This window comes from Bolinopsis microptera, chromosome 10 (assembly GCF_026151205.1).
Source record: "Bolinopsis microptera isolate Bmic1 chromosome 10, MBARI_Bmic_1.0, whole genome shotgun sequence".
NCBI lineage: Eukaryota > Metazoa > Ctenophora > Tentaculata > Lobata > Bolinopsidae > Bolinopsis > Bolinopsis microptera.
The window spans coordinates 15,055,639-15,073,515 of record NC_087081.1 but is presented as its reverse complement, the minus strand read 5'-3'; the positions used below and the strand labels follow the sequence as shown (position 1 = coordinate 15,073,515).

The 17,877-nt window shown below is 37.0% G+C and overlaps 3 protein-coding genes across 13 annotated transcripts in view; all 3 read left to right on the top strand.

Annotated features, from left to right (window-relative positions):
- Nucleotides 1-17,877, top strand: part of LOC134822081 (1-phosphatidylinositol 4,5-bisphosphate phosphodiesterase beta-4-like) — an 858,242-nt gene that overhangs the window by 659,063 nt on the left and 181,302 nt on the right. The gene's annotated exons all lie outside the window — the stretch shown is intronic.
- Nucleotides 1-17,877, top strand: part of LOC134822079 (dynactin subunit 1-like) — a 37,349-nt gene that overhangs the window by 260 nt on the left and 19,212 nt on the right. The window lies entirely within an intron of this gene.
- LOC134822022 (uncharacterized) lies at nucleotides 13,244-17,462 on the top strand. Of its 2 annotated transcripts, none has more exons than XM_063832853.1 (8): nucleotides 13,244-13,444; nucleotides 13,659-13,798; nucleotides 13,907-13,991; nucleotides 14,169-14,347; nucleotides 14,551-14,623; nucleotides 14,854-15,975; nucleotides 16,197-16,284; nucleotides 16,430-17,462. In XM_063832853.1, the coding sequence occupies exons 1-8, from the start codon at nucleotides 13,303-13,305 to the stop codon at nucleotides 16,587-16,589; spliced, it is 1,989 nt and encodes a 662-aa protein (XP_063688923.1). In that variant the 5' UTR covers nucleotides 13,244-13,302; the 3' UTR covers nucleotides 16,590-17,462. The 2 variants fall into 2 exon arrangements, with proteins under 2 accessions (XP_063688923.1, XP_063688922.1); XM_063832852.1 differs by having other exon boundaries at nucleotides 14,157-14,347.

Sequence of the window (17,877 nt, the reverse complement as noted above, 5' to 3'; positions counted from 1 at the left end):
CAAGACATATTTATGTTCGACATCATTCCGGTGACCTAAATGATTTGGGAACGAAAATATGGGAATTTTTTCCGAAAACCGCCACATTTCGCACCCCAAATTAAATCATGGTATTTGGGGATTTTTTTCATTTCCTTATTTTACAAACATGAAACCCAATATTCGAGAAGATGAAATACAAAAACCTTGTCTCCCCCTTCTCTGATCAGCTGTTTCATCTTGTAAACAGTTTCTCCGGAGCCTTTAAAAGTTAGCCTCAACTTAACTTATAATCCTGCAGAAGGTATAGGATTAGGAGACCGACAGTGTGTATGTTATCTTCCACTACTCCCGAAATTTCACCGCCGTGGCCATTAAAGTAGTGACAGAGCTTGCTTATTTTTAATGGAACGTGTCCAAAGTCATTTTTAAAGCAATTCATGATCGAATACTAGTGTTAATTAATTGTTTGATGAATCATGTGGTGACCTAAATTTTGCAGGTAGTCCGAAAATACGGTATTTTTTTCGAAAAACCACCAACTTTCGTACCATTTAAATACTTCTCGTAAGGTAGTTAAGTTTCAAACCTTCATTTTTCGTAAAAGTTTTGATTATTTTATTTATAGAACCAGAGTTATACCATATTTACGTAATTTGTGTCAAGCGACTAATTACACTTACAGTAAAACCCCGATTTACTATACAGTTGGCTGAACAATTTAATTTGGCTCAAAATTAAACATTTTATATAGTTCAAAAGGGCTGAGATCCTCATATCAATTAAATCATCGATAACGTTATATTAACGTTATATGAACTTTATATTAACGTTTAATTTTAAACGTTATATTATTTTAATAATCTGTTTTCGCTCTTTTGAGCGGGTCGATCATATAATTGATGTTTTGGGGAAAAAAGTGAGAGTCTCCACTCACTCAGTCCCAAACAAATTGAAATAGTTGTCCACATGTTTCGGCCCACGCCTTTGTCATGGACGAGGTGTTACAATTAATTACGTTACATCGCTGCAATTTACAATGTTAAAAATAATCTGTTATATAACTATATTATTTTAACTGTAAGTGTAACGATACAAACAATTTGCAAAAACCGGAGGACTCTAGCCCATTCACTTCCTGACATAGAGCCTAGCCGGTATAATTTTCTGAATTAGTCCCCCTCGGGTCACACTCACATGGTTTTTCTTCGCACATAGTTCTAGTTGGTTCCCAATTAGACTTAGTGGTTATGGCTCACAAATAGTCAAGTAAAGTGTGATGAGAGCTTAAGTAACTAGCCTGACAAGCTTGCTTGGGACCCATTTATAATCCATATTTCAAAGGATCACGTAACAAGCAAAAACCCGATTTACCGTGGAGTTTGGGGAACACTGAACAGCCGCGGTAAATCGTGCATTTGTTTGTTCCAGGGACGTAGCCAGGATTTTTCTTTGAGGGGGGCTGTCGGCGAGCGAAGCGAGCCGACGCGTCCAATCAAGCTGCGCAGCGAGCGAAGCGAGCAAGCTGTGGCAGGGGTCTGGGGGCGCAGCCCCCAGCGGGGTCCAGGGGCGGAGCCCCTTGGCGGGGGCTAGGGGGGCGCAGCCCCCCGGAAATTTTTTGCGAAACAGGGTGTTTTAGACGACATTTGGCATTAAAGAAATTTGTAGGACAGCAATAAACTGGGATTGAAAAGAATCAAGTACTCACGTAAATTTGGTAACTTCACAACAGCAATCTGCATTCTCCAATCAGAATTTACGACTTACTCAGGCCTCATCGTCTTAAGATTTTTACATTTCCTACGGTCTAGGGGACACTATTGACTATAATTATAGAAGTCTTCTAGAATGTTTGCTTGGATTTAATGACATATATTTACTAATCCACAGTTCAAATCTTTGACTGACTGCAGTCATAAACACAGCCCAGTTACCAGGCGACCATGGGGACTAGGGGGCTTATCTTTTTTCTGGGGTTCGATTTTTTCCGGGGGGGGGGGCTGCCGCCCCCCTAGCCCCCCCCCCTGGCTACGTGCCTGGTTTGTTCACATTATATATTATTTTATTACGCATATGTTAAATTCTACTAGTACTTGGAATTGGGGGAAGTAAATCAAAATGGTCCCGATAAATCAAGATTTGCGGTACGTTACATCGGAATTTTAAAGTAAATAGGGGTTTTACTGCATTGAGTTCACCAATGACCAATAACCAAGAATGAAGAATTGAGGATGGCACAAGCCATATTATTGACCATTGTTAATGGTCTGGCCCGGCGCGCGCTACTTCGTAGCACTTGCCGTCGGGCCATTTCGAGAAGAAAGCGGCGCGCGCTACTTCGAAGAAATTTAGACGAGTAACATCCGTCAAGCCATATTAATATCATGTGGTTAAGCATTTGGAAGGCCAAGGTTGATAATTATATTTTTTAATTATGTGCGAAGAAAAAAACGTTGCTACATGCTAGAGAAAGCTTTTCAAATAGGAGCTTTTCTAAAGTAAAATATAAGTGTTTTAAAAGAATGTTTGTACAAAGCCCAATTATATAACGAAAAATTCAATTAGTATGTAATTTCAAATCGCCTAAAATACGAATGAGGTACTGGAAGCGAAATTTCGGGCGAAAATTTGGAAATTTTTTTTTAATCTAGACACTTATTTTACTTCGGTGTATTCCAACAGCCACAATGTTACACAAGTGCAACCAGCCAATTACAGGAAGCCGAAGGATCTTTTTGGCCAGTGACGGTTAAGGTAGTGTGTACCATACTTTCTTCGTCCGAGACTTTGCTGCAATGTGCGGATGATAATTAATCACTCTACACTCGACTGTCACGTGACTTTTTCAACCCGTTCTCTAGCTGGTCCTGAACGACTATTCGAAACCCTAACCCTCTTATCTGATCCCAACCCTAACCCTAACCCAATCCTTAACAAAAGCATATGCTGAAACCCTAACCCTAACGAGAAATTAGACTAACTTCCTTATACGGACATATCACGTGATCGAGACAGTTTTTCGCCTATATCTCGTCAGGGGAGCATTTTAACCCTATGTCATGGGGGGTGATTCGGAATCAGCGTCCGAAAATACATCGATTGTAGTTGGTTTCAACTGTCGGGGGCCCTTTTAGAACAATCTCGAAGATCGACTGTAGAGTGATTTAGTACGCTCGGCAATGTGCAGCTCCTCATTTAACCCTCACACTCGATTTCTCGAGTATTCGGCTGAGTAGACCGGGGGGCTGCATAGACCACTCATGATCCTTAGCTGAACGTCGACGACGCTCACCCCACGACCAGGCAGTCAGTGGGTTTCGAACTCGCAACCTAACGATTGTAAGACAGGCGTTCTAACCAACTGCGCTACCTGGAAAATGGAAAATGTATTCACTTACCCAGCAATTGTTAGTTTATTTAATTGTTCGCTCGTCTCACGTCATAGTACATTGTAGGTTTATAACCTACCAAAACGCGCGCCGTTAGACTCGTCGACGGAACAAATATTTTACGAGTTATAATTATATATCACCCGTTCATGTGGAATGGACTCCCCTTACAGGTACCCATGAAACCTTATTGGCTGGGGCCTAACTTCGATAGTAAAAGAGCTATAGAGACTTCAATTCCGGTTTTTTGCAAAATGTTCGCTTTGAAAAAATAACGTTTCCGGTTTCCCCCTTTGTAAAATTTAAAAGTATTTAATTTTTAAAACTTCACGGCAAGCCTATTCCATTGTTAATGAACTAGCCTTACGCGCGCTATTTCATAGCACTTGCCTCGGGCCATTTCGAGAAGAAAGCGGCGTGCGCCGGGCGCTACTTCGAAGAAATTTAGACGAGAAATATTTAAACGACAAAAACAAACAAAACATTTTTATACTTTGCATGATGATGATGATGAAAATCTAAATATTATAGGCTACAATGAGCATTTTAGTAACATATAGTAGGAAAGATCTGAAATTTAAAAAATAAAAACCCTAAAAATATTTACACCCCCAAGTTAAAAATATAAATACTTTATTTTTAAAAACACTATCAAATAAGGTGGTTGATCAGTCACTTGTGTCATTACGACGACGTCGTTATATCAAGTCAAAATATTCCCCAAAATAATTTAAAGACGATTCCCGATCAAAAACGTTTTTGGTAGAAAAAGTTTTTCGAGTTACATAAATATCAATGGAGATGCAATTTTATAGATAAAGTCAAGGATACAAGGATACAAGGATACAAGGATACAAGGATACAAAAGTGATAATTATTTTATTGAATTCACAATAGTTATAATTCTGAAATAATTTAAGGTTACACAATTCTAGTTATTTACAAATGTGTAGGGATAAAATAGAAATGTTTTATAATACTATTTTTGAGGTCCTATAGCATTATGCATTGGCCAGTATTTGAGTGGAAATCTGGGCTCTTATAGTAGGCTGTAAAATGTTCGTTCACAGAGAGAATTGAATGGATTGCTCTTGCTGTGGCAGTAAATTTTGTAGGGTCTAGTGTTTTATCGGATAGCAAACCGGCTAGGTCAGTAATATTTTTGGGATGGAAGTTAAATTTTTCTCTAACTGAGGAGTAGAGTAAACAGTCAGTTAGAACATGAATTTCGTCCTCAATAGGCTTAAGCCCCTTGCTGAGAAAGCAAAAAGTGCACCATCGATGTTCTCTTGGTACTAGGGGGGTTTCGTAACGGCCCCTCTCAATGTAAAGATTGTGGCAGCTAATACGAAACCTTGTTAAGCTTTTCCGAGCATCGGGGATCTTAACCACTCCTAAGTATGTTTCTGGTTCAAAATCATGTTTAATTTGATTGTAGAATTCTAATTTAGGTGAGGATGCCTTGGCAGATTTCCAGGTATCCACAAATTCTTCCCTCATGTTGTGACTGATTTGGGTAGAGAGCTTGGATTTTGAAGAGGATGAGTGGGGGAAGTTATATTTGGTGAGAAGATTAGAGATGTTGGTGTACCAAGGAAGGCCCAGCATAATCTGCTCGTGAAATGCAGCGGAGAGAAGTTCATTTTCAGTGCTTTCAAGACGACTATAGAAATCTATTGCAAGTTTGCAGGCTTCAAAGAAGAGGGGGTGGCGCCCACTTTCGCCCCAGCAGCCTATATTTGATGCTTTTGAATGGACAGACAAGGACCACTTGATAAACTTAAGGTGGAATCTTTCATAGTGGTCTTGTGAGATGTACCTGAGAGTATGCTGGGGGTTGGCTTTGCTATCTGTTTTGGAGAGGTATCTCATGGTTTTTGAGTGAGGACATAAGATTTGGCAGCCATAGAGCAGTATCGGTTTTATTAGAGAGTCAAATAGAATGTTTAGGGAACGGTGAGAGAGGGCATCTTTGACGATATTGCCTTTGAGGCCATAGAGAGCACGGAGAGCCTTGGCCCTCAGTTCAGTATTTGCTGCTGTAAAAGATCCATTTCTGTGGAATATAATGCCAAGATAGCAGTATTTTTCGGTGTGTTGGATGGGCTGGCCTCCCAAAATGAATGTTTCATAGGATTGTTTTCTTTTAGGAGGGCAGAATATGAGAATCTTGGTTTTTTTAATGTTTACTTCAAGGCCCATAGAGTTACAGAAGTCGAATAGGATGTTTATATTGTCTTGCAAGGCCTTGGGACTTAGGGCAAGTAGGACAAGATCGTCAGCCCAGAGCAGATGTGATATTAGGACGTCAGCTAGAATAGGATAATCACCAACAGATTTCAGGAGAGATGACAAGTCGTTGATATAGATTTTAAAAAGGTCCGGTGATAGGGGGTGTCCCTGCTCTGTTCCTTTTCCAATGTCAATATTAGGGGACAAGAGTTTGGAGATTTTTATATGAGCTATTGAGTTTCTATACATATCACTTAGGCAATTGAAGAAGTTTCCAGTTATTCCAAGGCATGTGATTTTGTGCAGAAGGAGGTCCCTACATACAGTGTCAAAGGCCTTTCTTAGATCAACAAAGCATGCATAGAGGCGAGCTTTCTTAACCTTGGTATATTTGTCAATGACTGTCTTAAGGGTAAAAACGTGGTCATTTGTTTGAGCACCCTTCGAGAACCCTAGTTGTTCTTTTGGGTCAGGGCAGTAGAGCTTTTTGAAGTGCAGGAGACGCTCAAGTAAGATGCTAGAAAATAGTTTACCCATACAGCTACCAACAGCTATTGCTCTGTAGTTGTCCGGGCTGAAAGGGTTGCCAGACTTGTAAATAGGAGTAATGATGCTGGTGTGCCATGGATAGTAACCAGAGACCAGTGAGTGGTTGAAGTTTTTGAGGATGGCTTTGAGACAAAGCGGAGTTACGCTCTGAAGCATCTCGTTGGATATCAAGTCGTTTGAGCAACTTTTACCTTTTTTGAGATTTTTGATGGCAGAGGTCACTTCAGATTCTGACATGAGCTTATTTAGGATATCCAGATCTGGTGGTTCAGGGTAATGTTTGTGATTGTGGTGAGTGAGATCTGGCTCCTGGTCTGGTTTTTTATAAAGGGATGCAAAGAAGTCATGGAAGCTAGCTAAATCAAATTTGTCAAGTAAGGGGCTAGTGTCATGTTCTTGTTTAAGCCGTTTAAATTTTTTCCAGTCGAGTATGTGACCTTCGTCTATAGCTTCATTTAACTTCTTAAGGAAAGCTACTTTCTTACTGTTTACAAAATTGCTATGCTTGTTGCGTTGCTTAAAGTATTCTCGTCTGAGGATACAGTTACAGTGCTTACTACCAAGCCGGTTTGCTAGCCTATTTAGGTTCCGCCGTGAGGAGTTGACTTGTGGGTCGAACCATTTCTTACGGGCAGAATTTTTGGGAGGCTTTTTCACTTTTAAGGCTATATCAGCAGCACTGTGGATAAATAGTCAATAAAGCTTAAAAGTGAAGCCCAAAACAAAGTAACACATCCAACAATGGTTGAGATGTGATACATCCAAGCAGTCTAAGTCGACAATAATATCATGTGAGTTAATATAAAACTAGCTCCAATGTTCATGTAACCAGACAGGTTCTACCAATCCAAAGAGTAAAGTAGGTTTCCATTCAGTCAGTAGTAAACAGTGTCTAGCACTGGTCGTCCTAAGAGGGACTCCCCATTTATTACAGGCCTGGGTAAGGCCGCGTACATACCAATGGATAGAGCATTGGCCGTCTAATGTAGGGACTAGACTCCCCAGCTAGGCGTGGGTGGGCCCTGTAGAAATACAGATTTTCCTTCTTAGCTTGAGGTCATCATTATTCACACATTCACTGCAGATTTGGATGAACTTTGGATCTCTGGAGCAGTTTAGGATCGCCAAGTATGGAGTACCCAGATCTTCCAGACTGGAGACCTCGTTACCAACACTGAGAAGATATGAGGCTTGGTCTCTAGTATAGCATTTTGAACATTGAAGACTGCTCCCACAGCAGATTTTGCAACCTTGTACCAAAGTTTGTTCAGTTCCAGCATGTTGGCATTGGTTTGCCAGATAAACGAGCCATAGAAGAGGGAGGAAAACATCACAGTTTTGGCCAACCTCACTAGGACCTTTTGGTTAGTAAAACAAATTTTAGTAAAACAAATTTTATTTTATACCCACAATCAATTCATATTTAGTTCAAATATTTAAAGTCAAAATAACCATTTCACATAAGTGGTTATATTATAATAAAATAATTTGTGATAAATTAATAAATTAATTTACACTCAAAAATGAACAAAATATACACAATTTTTACCTAGTGCAACACTGGTTCAGCGCGCGGCTGATCGAAAAAGTTTGATTTGATTTACTAACTACAGTGTACAGCGTACATGAAAAAATTACTTACTGAATCTTTTAATACTAGACACATTTTAATTCAGATGTTGTTCAATGAGTTAGCCACAAAAATGTTCAAATTATGTAGGAGGGTAAAGGACACAATTGCTAGTAGTGCTTCTTTGTGCCCGTTGACTACAATGAACATTTTGCGGAGTTTCTCCAGACGGCTTTTATCGGAGTGCGTGTTATTTACTTGGTTATGCACAAGCCAGGCCAACATTTTGTTTTTGTGTCAGCCGTGCTACCAGGTTGCAGAGTATTATAAACACTAAACAATTATACACTATACAAATTTGCTAATACAATATCATGCAGAGTCCGATCTAGCTGCAAACGTCAGACACCACAGTTCAGCCGCCAAGTACCGTTTAAGTGAACACCGAAACACGAGGTTTAGGTGTCATTTTGTAAATCACTTTATGGATGGATAATTCAGTAATTGTTGAAGAAAATTACAGTCACTGCCACCTATAGCGTTATGTCATGGGTCTGATTAACGGCCAAGAATAAACGTACGTGCGCGCTTAAGAAACCCGCGCAAATGTTGAGGTAGGGAGTAGCTGCGGCGCGCTTTTAACATATATTACGTATAGCGCCGTACGGAAACGACAATATTTAAGTAATTGAGTATTTGTTTACATAAATTCCACGTTTTTATCAATAATCTAGCATGGTCCAAAACTGTTAAAGTTGTCATTATGCCACTCATTATCGAACCTGCTTTGGGCATCTAGAAGAGATCGGTTTAACCTTGATTTGATTGAGTTACAGGATGTGTTCACAAAGTCAGGTTTATTCTGTGGATTGGAGTCCTTGAATTGATTCCAAAGCCAAGAAGATTTATAAATAAAGTTATGGCTTGGCTTTGGTGGTATTAGACGGTCATCCCTCAGTTCAGACATGTTAAGTAAAGAGTAGAGAGATATGGGTACCCTATATTTCACTATTTTAAAAAGTTCAGTTATAGTACGAAGTTTGTAAAGATTATGAACAGTAAGGAGTTTATGACTGTTAAATAATGGTTTGGTTGATTCCTTGGAATAGAATTCAGCTCCTAGTTTTTGACAACATAAGGGTCTAACAAGTTTATTATGAACTACCGATTTAGAGCGGACACACTTTGCACATGGTTTAATACGTGGATTAACAGAGTTATTAACATTAGACTCATATTTACCCAGTATTTTACATTGAATAGGTCTAGAACGAGCACATGTTTTGAATTTGTTTTGGTATGAGTTTGCATCTCCAAAAATTATTCTAATACATCTCTTCTGTGTTAAGAATACAGGGTTGATAACTTGGTTAGAGACACCACCCCATACTGAGATGGCGAACGTAAGGTGTGATTCAAATAGTGTGTGGTATATCTGCTTGTGCAGTTTTATAGGTAGACAGTTTTTTATGCGGTAAATACGTCCACAAGCACTTCTTAGTTTCTTATTTAGTGATTCGATGTGAGGTTTCCAGTTCAGTTTATCATCAATCAGCACACCTAGAAACTTAGTTGTTTTAACACGTATTATTATGGAGCCGTCTATGGAGAGATTTAAATCATCGGGTGTACTGCATGTAGACGATTCATTTACACGTTTGTTTGGGGAGAAATACATATAACAGCTCTTCTTAGCGTTAATATGTAGTAGATTACATTTCATGTATCTAGAAATAGACGAAAGAATATCGTTAGCTACATTATAAACGTCTTTTTTCGAGTCTGCAGAAACGAATAGGTTAGTGTCGTCAGCAAATAAGATAAACTTGCCTTTATTAGATACGTTGCATAGGTCATTTATATACAGGAGGAATAGTAAGGGACCAAGAACAGAGCCTTGGGGAACTCCCCACTCAACAGGAAGTTTATCGGAGTTTTCATTTAAGACGTGAACATATTGGCTCCGGTTTGACAGGTAACTTTTTATCAAATTCAGTGCGTTGCCCCTAATTCCGTAATTATTTAATTTGAATAAAAGCTTCTCGTGAGATATCGTGTCGAAAGCCTTACTTAAATCAATGAAAATGCCAAGAACGTGTTTCCTGTCTTTTAAGTGTGATTCGATATGGCTAACAGATAAGTTCAGTGCGTGGCTTGTTGAGTGACCCTTTCTAAATCCAAATTGGTTCTCATAAATGATTCTTTTAGCAATTAGGAAGCTGTACATACGTTTATAAATAAGTTTCTCTAAAATTTTTCCAAATACTGGTAAGGTTGATATTGGCCTATAGTTTTCAAATAGTTCCTGATTATCTTTTTTATAGATGGGACTTATCTTTCCTAATTTAAGTTCATCTGGGAATATCCCCTGTTGCATGCAATGGTTAAAGTGCTTGGCTAAAAAGGGAGATATTATTCTAGCAGACTTTTTTATAACGTGAATTGGAATGTCACTAGATTTACCATTTGTGAACTCATTAATAATATCTATAATTTCATACTGTGTACAATCACTTAGATATATACTTGACTCACAGGTTTTAGGTAAGAAGTTTGAGAATGAGGGAATTGCATCCAGGGTTATATAATCTTCAGAATAATTTTCATTTAGTTTGGATGCAATCGACTGAAAATATTTATTGAATTCATTAGCAATCATCCTACGATTTATTATTTTTTGATCGTTAAGGATAAAACATGGCTTTATTTCACGCCTGGATTTTCCACGAATAGTGTTTATGATTTCCCACGTTTTCTTACTATCACCAGAGCAGTCAGTTAATTTACCTGCATAATGATTCTTCTTGACAAAAGAATCATTATGCAGGTAAATTCATCCCCCAGTTACGGTTTGTATACCTGCTCAGACAAACCCAGCAGTAGATTAGCTTGTTGTATACATCCTGGCTGTGCTGCTTGAAGTTCAACTTACTGTCAAGTGTTATACCAAGTACTTTGCTGCTGTCTGTGAGATAGATGGTGTTTCCACATAGATCAAAGGATTTGGGAACAGCTGAAGCATCTTGGCATTGGAAACATATAACTTCTGTTTTATTCATATTACAGTTTATGACCATCCTCCATTGAGAAGTCCATTCCCCTATGAATCCCATCGCCAGCTCTAGGTAAAAGAGACATTCTTCAAGATCTTTTCCAGTTACTTTGATGGTTCCATCATCTGCAAATTTGAAGGCCTGAATCTGCTCATACAGTTGACACAGGGTCTCCATGTCGAACACATAAAATTTGAAAAGGATTGGTGACAGAACAGAGCCTTGTGGCAGCCCATAATCAAGGCACATCCTAACAGGACCAATGAAACCATTTAGGAGGAGGCTTACCGTCCTCCCAATGAGGAAACTATCAATTGTACTTTGCAAATTATCATTTTTACTTCGCAACTTGCTCTAATAAAAGTAACACGCGACTGCTGAAGGCGTAGACTCATGGCTAGGTCAAAGCCACACAGATTTACCACAAATGAAACTGACTTCTTTGCCCAAAGGGTCTTGCGCTACTGGAACAGTCTACCACCACTTGTGAAAACTAGTGAGTCTGTTACTGGATTTAAAAGTGGATAAAATGCCTTTCGGCTTCATGGATATCAGGAAAATAAGCTTGGCCACTATTAGGAACTGTCATATGACATCATTGATAGGATAGATGTGTCTGTGTCTAATATGAATAGTTATGTAAGTTATATGAAAGAGAATCCAATGGTAGCTAAGAGGAAGAAGGTTAATATCAAAGGTATTTAGTTGAATTTTTAAAAAGTTTGTAATTATATGGTTTCAAACGTAAATTGTTCATTGTCTGCGAATTTCTATGTTGAGATGCCCAGAGAGGCATTATTTATAATGTTATAATGTTATGTTAACATTTTGAAATTGGCGCTGTGGTTAGCTGTGATGTGTAAATTGTTGTTTTCTTGATAACCTATTAAAGCCAACTTTGTACACAATAGGGTTTTTGTTGTAGGTTTACAACCTACCAGGACGCGCGCCGAGTTGGACTCGTCGACATTGGAACAGATATTTTACAAGTATCACCCGTTAAGGTTTTTGCGATCCTTGCGAATGAAGAAGGGCACCGTCAAAAGCTCCTGAATGTAAGATTGTTAGTCAATAGTCATAATGTAAGATTGTTAGTCATATAAGGAAGGCAAATTCTGAAATATACATTAGAGTATTTTTTTATTATTTGAAAATTCAATTAATTATTATATAATATATAAATCAAGCGTTACATTTCAGCCATGCAAAATTACAATGACATATTTTGATAAACTAATTGATAAAAGGTACTGCAATATAAGTTGCTTAATGTTTGGCCGGATGACAACTAACTAAAAGAGAAAAATAAACTTGATTACATAATAATTAATTCGGCTGAACCAACACAAAGCAAGAGCCACATTAACGTTGGAGCCGTCAAAAATATACTGACAAAACTAATTGAAAATTTAAGATTTTTAACACTGGTCGTTCACTGCACATAGTATGTAGTTAATTTTGTGGCATTTGAAAAAACCAAGCCCCCTGTAATCACCCGTAATCATTCTAAAACCCCTTCCCCTCGGCTGATTATGTAACATGTGAACGACCCCTAAAGACTCTTTTGATTTATCTTTGCAAACTTATATACTCTTGTAGAGTGTACACTGATGTAATTTCTACTATCCTTATCCACTACTCTTCATTGCACATAAATTGTTGAGTTCCTAAAACATCTCGCTGAAAAGAACAGCCTTAAGAAAGACCAACGGTACTGTGATGTGATGTCATTTGTCAGACGCAGACTGCGTTTTGATCTACTCAGAACCTGTATAATCTCTATTAGGGGGTACAGAGGTACCAGAACTCTTCCACCCACAGCGATAAGTGATTTGGACCTTAACCTGATCAACACTCCTAAACCCTAAAAGGTCATGGAGTGCTTTTTGGATGAGGGTCTAAACTGCTTTTTGTTGTGATGTGAATTTGTGGATTTTATATATTATTACAATTTTACATTTTTATAGAATTTTTATATAGGGCCATTGCTATATTATGTGTATATTGTTCGAATCTTCAATTGTTGAGTACTGTAAACAATAGTACTATACTATTATATATTATATATAGTTGGAATACCTTGCTGTGGAGTCTCACTTACACGGGTAAGGCCCACGCCATTCGTGTTACTATAAATAATATGTTATTGTCCACTTGAAGGGGACGGTCAACAATCAGTTAAATTATTAGATATTTTAGATTTAATAATAATCTTTAATGATAAGGTGGTATATTATAGTCAAAATTTGCAATTAAATCTTTTGAGTAAATTTATCACTGCAGTTTTGTTCTGTTAGGTCCTCCATTTGCTTAAATAGGAATAGACTTTCTATGGGTGTTGTTAGAATCAATTGGGTATCTGCAGGTCTCATTGCACCTTCAGCTCTGCAAATTGATTAAAAAATGTAAAATGAGGAGGAGCCTGCCAAAAGGTCCTGACTCGTTAAAATATTGACATAATTGTTATTTATCAGCTTACGATTATGACCTTGAAGGCTGGATAAGAAGTAATCTTCAAAAGTTGTGTTCGATGAAGAAAACATCTCGTGATGCAACTGTTGAAGATCATAGCCAACTTGATGCTGCAGCAATTTTGCTTTCTCTCAAGACTACACCTCCTTCATTTCCAAAGAAATTTAACGATCAACTGGTGAATGGAGAGGCTGCTGAAGGTAGCATTATATAGTTAATTATATCCCAGTAGCTTGAGATCAATGTAGGGATGAATCACTTTGAGGTGCTTGACAAGTGAACGAGAATGATTCAAAATCATGCCTTCTATAAAAATTTGTTTGATGCGGAAATTATATATTTTAAGCTGCTATTTAAACCTTGAAACTATGTCTTCCGACTCTGTTTTAAAAGTATTAACTGTATTACTCTCAGGGAACACAACTGGCTACATACCTATATACGACTGGACTCAAGCCATCCCCTCCCTGTCATATGCTGGCAATACCTACAATATCAATTTGCAGATGTATAATTCCCCAGTTCGACTTGTACCTGTGCCATTGAATGAGGAGGTACATGAATGATGATAAAACTCTGAAATCAAATTAAGACACGGTAAATTGTAATAGGTATGCGATAGATTATGATGAAATGGTTATTCATATTATCTACTCATTCAGAACAACGATAGTTACAAAGAGATGTCTATTGCATTTGTGAAGTTTTGTCAGATACACCGTGATACCATACTCCTACACAACCCCTGTAAGTTGTTGATTTTAGTTGACCATACTGGTGTTGTCCAAATAAGTTTAGATAAATAAGCTCCCTGATAAAATGAACTAAGAATTGTGTCATTCTTTATAATATGTTATAAGATTATTTGCATATCTTCAGTAATTTAACCGGATATTCCTCAATTATTTACAGCTCTCACTGCAGATAAGGTGAATGAAAAACTTGTTCAATTGTGGACACATCTCCCTGACGATGAAAAAGTTGTCTACAGTAAAGTGGCTAAAAACGAGATATTGTTGATGCAAGGCAAAGACATTTCCTCTGGTGAAAGTCACATAAAAGAAGAGCAATGTGCAGAAGATAATAACCAGATCTTCCAGCAGGTAGATTATTAAATTGAACGCTTCTAAAAAGCTTTAACGAAGTTCATCAAATATTTATTGTTAAACTTTTGAATATAAAACTATAAATATTTGAACTTGCTCTTTCTAAAAGTCTTCCAGTCAAAATTATGCAATTTGGAGTCAGTGAAATAATTGCACTGCACTAACTGGATTGTGATTCACTAGAGCAACTAATTTTTCAGAGCATGGAAAAGTGTTCACCCTCCTTATTCAGACACCCTATGTGTGCGGCAACTGAATCTTCAAAGCATGAGGGTGTGTACTTGATTGGAACTAAGTATTTAGTTGACAAAGTATGATTAAAATATTTAAGCACTTGTTATGTAAATTGCATATCAGTGTTTACTAAGTTAAGGACTAAGGTAACACTATTGTGATTGAGCCTTGTTTTAACGATAGCTTCAAAAAGCTAAAATCTTTATTCTTTAACTTGGGATTATGAGAGAATACTTTTTGAAAAATATAATGAACATTTAAAATTTCAGGTGCTGACAAGAATTTTAAGCAAAAACCATCACCTTCCCCCACACCTAAGCCTGTGAGAGGCGGAAAGCAAAGATCACTTTCCTTATCAGAGAAACCTATGCACAGGATATATATCAGAAGAACTGTATCTCAAGAAGAAGTTTCAAACAAGGACAATTTTGCCAAACCCAATACACCAGAAAATACTGCCAACAACAAGAAATACTTGGTGCGAATGCGTAGACATTCTATGAACGATAGTATCTTGACTTCTGCTCTCGAAAAAATTAACCCCTATTTCACAAAAAGCTACACAAGAAGCCCTCACAAGGTGAGAAATGACTATACAAAAACCACATACTCAACTCATTCACCAAAACGAAATATATCTGTAACAAGTTTTGATACAGACCCAAGCACAATGATGAAATCGCCCCCAAAGAAGAACAAAAACCTTCCGATTGAAGCAGATATATTTGACTTCAAATCTGAACCACATGGAGTCCACGTCAAAACAGAACCTGAAGATGAATACAATGGGGAGGATATGCGCAAAGCAGAGACTTATTCATATAGCTTGCTTAAAGGAGCCAGTAAAACAAGCTCAGTAAATCCTTGCTTTTCATCACGTAAAACTTTTGTCAAGAAGATGAACAGTATTCCATCCAAATGTGTGAACAGATTGAGACAGGAATACTGTAGCAAAAAGGGAAAGTCAAGTGGGTGTGGAAATAGTGAAAAGCAAACAATGTCAGATTCTTCTTTCAAGCAAATTCATATGGGCACATCGCCATCTCATAGACAATTTACAAAAAATCATTTTGTGCAAAATGTTCATTCAAGTGGAAAATTTGACCCAAACTTAGTTCATAAAGTGGTTCACCAGAAGAGTCATACTCCAATGGGTAACAACATCAGCAAGACAGCATCAAACTGTTCTAACCTTCAGCTTCATGCTACCACCATGAGAAATGAGGGTGGCTTATCAGTTTCTCCTACAATTTCAACTGCTACAAGTGATGCCACCATGGTGACTAGTTCTTCAATGGACTCCTTAAAGTCAGCAAACAGCTCATCATCTGGTGAATCGAGTAAAATGGAACTTTTGAATGATTCAGCTTTGCTGTCTTATGCAATTGCAGGTGAGGAAATGTAGGATGTATCAAACAATTTATCTATACAAAACATATTGTCACTTTATCTGCCGTTTATATTGTGCTGTTGTACCAAAAAAATTTTAAACATCATGAAAATCACCAGTCACCACGTATTATGCCGTTTACAATACAAGATGTATTGTAGTATAATTGTACAATGTAATGTGGACACTTCAGGTAATAACTAACTCAAATTTTATTTTTAGAACTGGAAAGTGCAGAAGTATGTAAATTGAAATCGTCAAGAAGATCGCAAGCATCGGGTCACCAAACTGCTCCAGATACGAGATACAGGTATTGTTGGACTGCGCCGTAATTATAAATAATAAAATAAATTCTAACATTTATACAGATAATAAGTTGAGAAATATCGTCATCAAACTGTAACTTTTATGTAAGCTCAGCTTAAAAGTCTCTTACTTACTTTATCATTTTTCAGGCATGTGTACAACTTTTTCCGAGAGCACGGATTGAATCCTACGCAAGAGCAAGTGAATGAGTTTTATGCATCCCACCGAGATTCTTTCTCATGCAAATCAGCTGCTTACCTTACCATCAGGGAAGTAAAGCAGAAAATAATAAAACTTCAACTAATGTAGAGAAGAAGAACTTTCCTAGAATCAGAGATACAAATTATATTAATAATATATACAATGGAATAATGGATGGATATTTGCTATACACTACACATCATTTATGATCTTGGGCTGATAAAAACGATTTACTTCTGGAGAAAATATATTGAATGTTGCAGATGTTGGTTCGCTGCTTCAGATGGGTTATTTATGAAAATTATCTTATGATCTTACAAACATCAATCATTAAAAATTTAATCAAAACTCATTTCAAATCATATTCATTCTAACGTGATGCAATATGTCAATTATAAATTTGTGCATATTTAAGCCAAAGCTTCGCTCCATTAATTTTTGGTTAATATTGATGACAAAACTGTGCTAGCGATTTTGGTCATCATTGTTAATTTTATTTTGTGTAAATATAATGAACATTAACGAAATATTATTAAATTGTATAATCATTCATAATGTCGATGATTTTAAAGTGAATTCGAATCTAGGTTTGAATCTGACCTATAGTGTAGACTGTAGGGTGTGTGTTGATTTTGGGGTTCTGTTTCACATTTAGTATTTTAATGGGATCTCATATCAGTAGCATTTAATAGTTAAATAATAATGATATTCGAATGGTTCTAATCGATTTATAGATTTATGCAAATTCTTAATATAGGAATGTATTTCAGAATTTGGATGAATGTGTTTTACCAATGTTGGCGGATATTACCATAATTTTTCTGTTCAGTTTATCAGATATATTGGCTTATAAGGCATGCATACAGTACTAATTTTTAATTAATTCGTAATTTAGATTAACTCAAACGCGTGTTAGTTTCATACTTGATAAGAAGTCATCATCGAATTTCCAATAATACCATACCCCGGTGCAATGAACAAGTTTTAATTTTAAATGACGCCAAAGTGCTACATATAATATTTTATGTATTGTATTCTTTTAAAATCTGTAAAATATTCTAAATTTGCTTCCATGTATATTGTATAATAGACGTTAATACCATAATATTATCTTATTTCACCAGCAGTGTTCTTGAATCGAGTTTTAAATACAGTCAGAATCTTAAACGATCGTACTGACAATTTTTTGAATAATTCAATATCAAATTACAGTGGTTTCTACAACCACCAGTTATTATTCAAGTCAGAATATTATGTACATCAGTAAACTCCCGTCCTGCAAGGTTTCACCGTGCAGGAACAGCTAATTACTTAAATGTAATTACTGATCTTTTGTTACTGTGCGGTGCAATGGCTAGTGTATAATTTGTTGTGTCTCCCTTCTCATACTCTCATA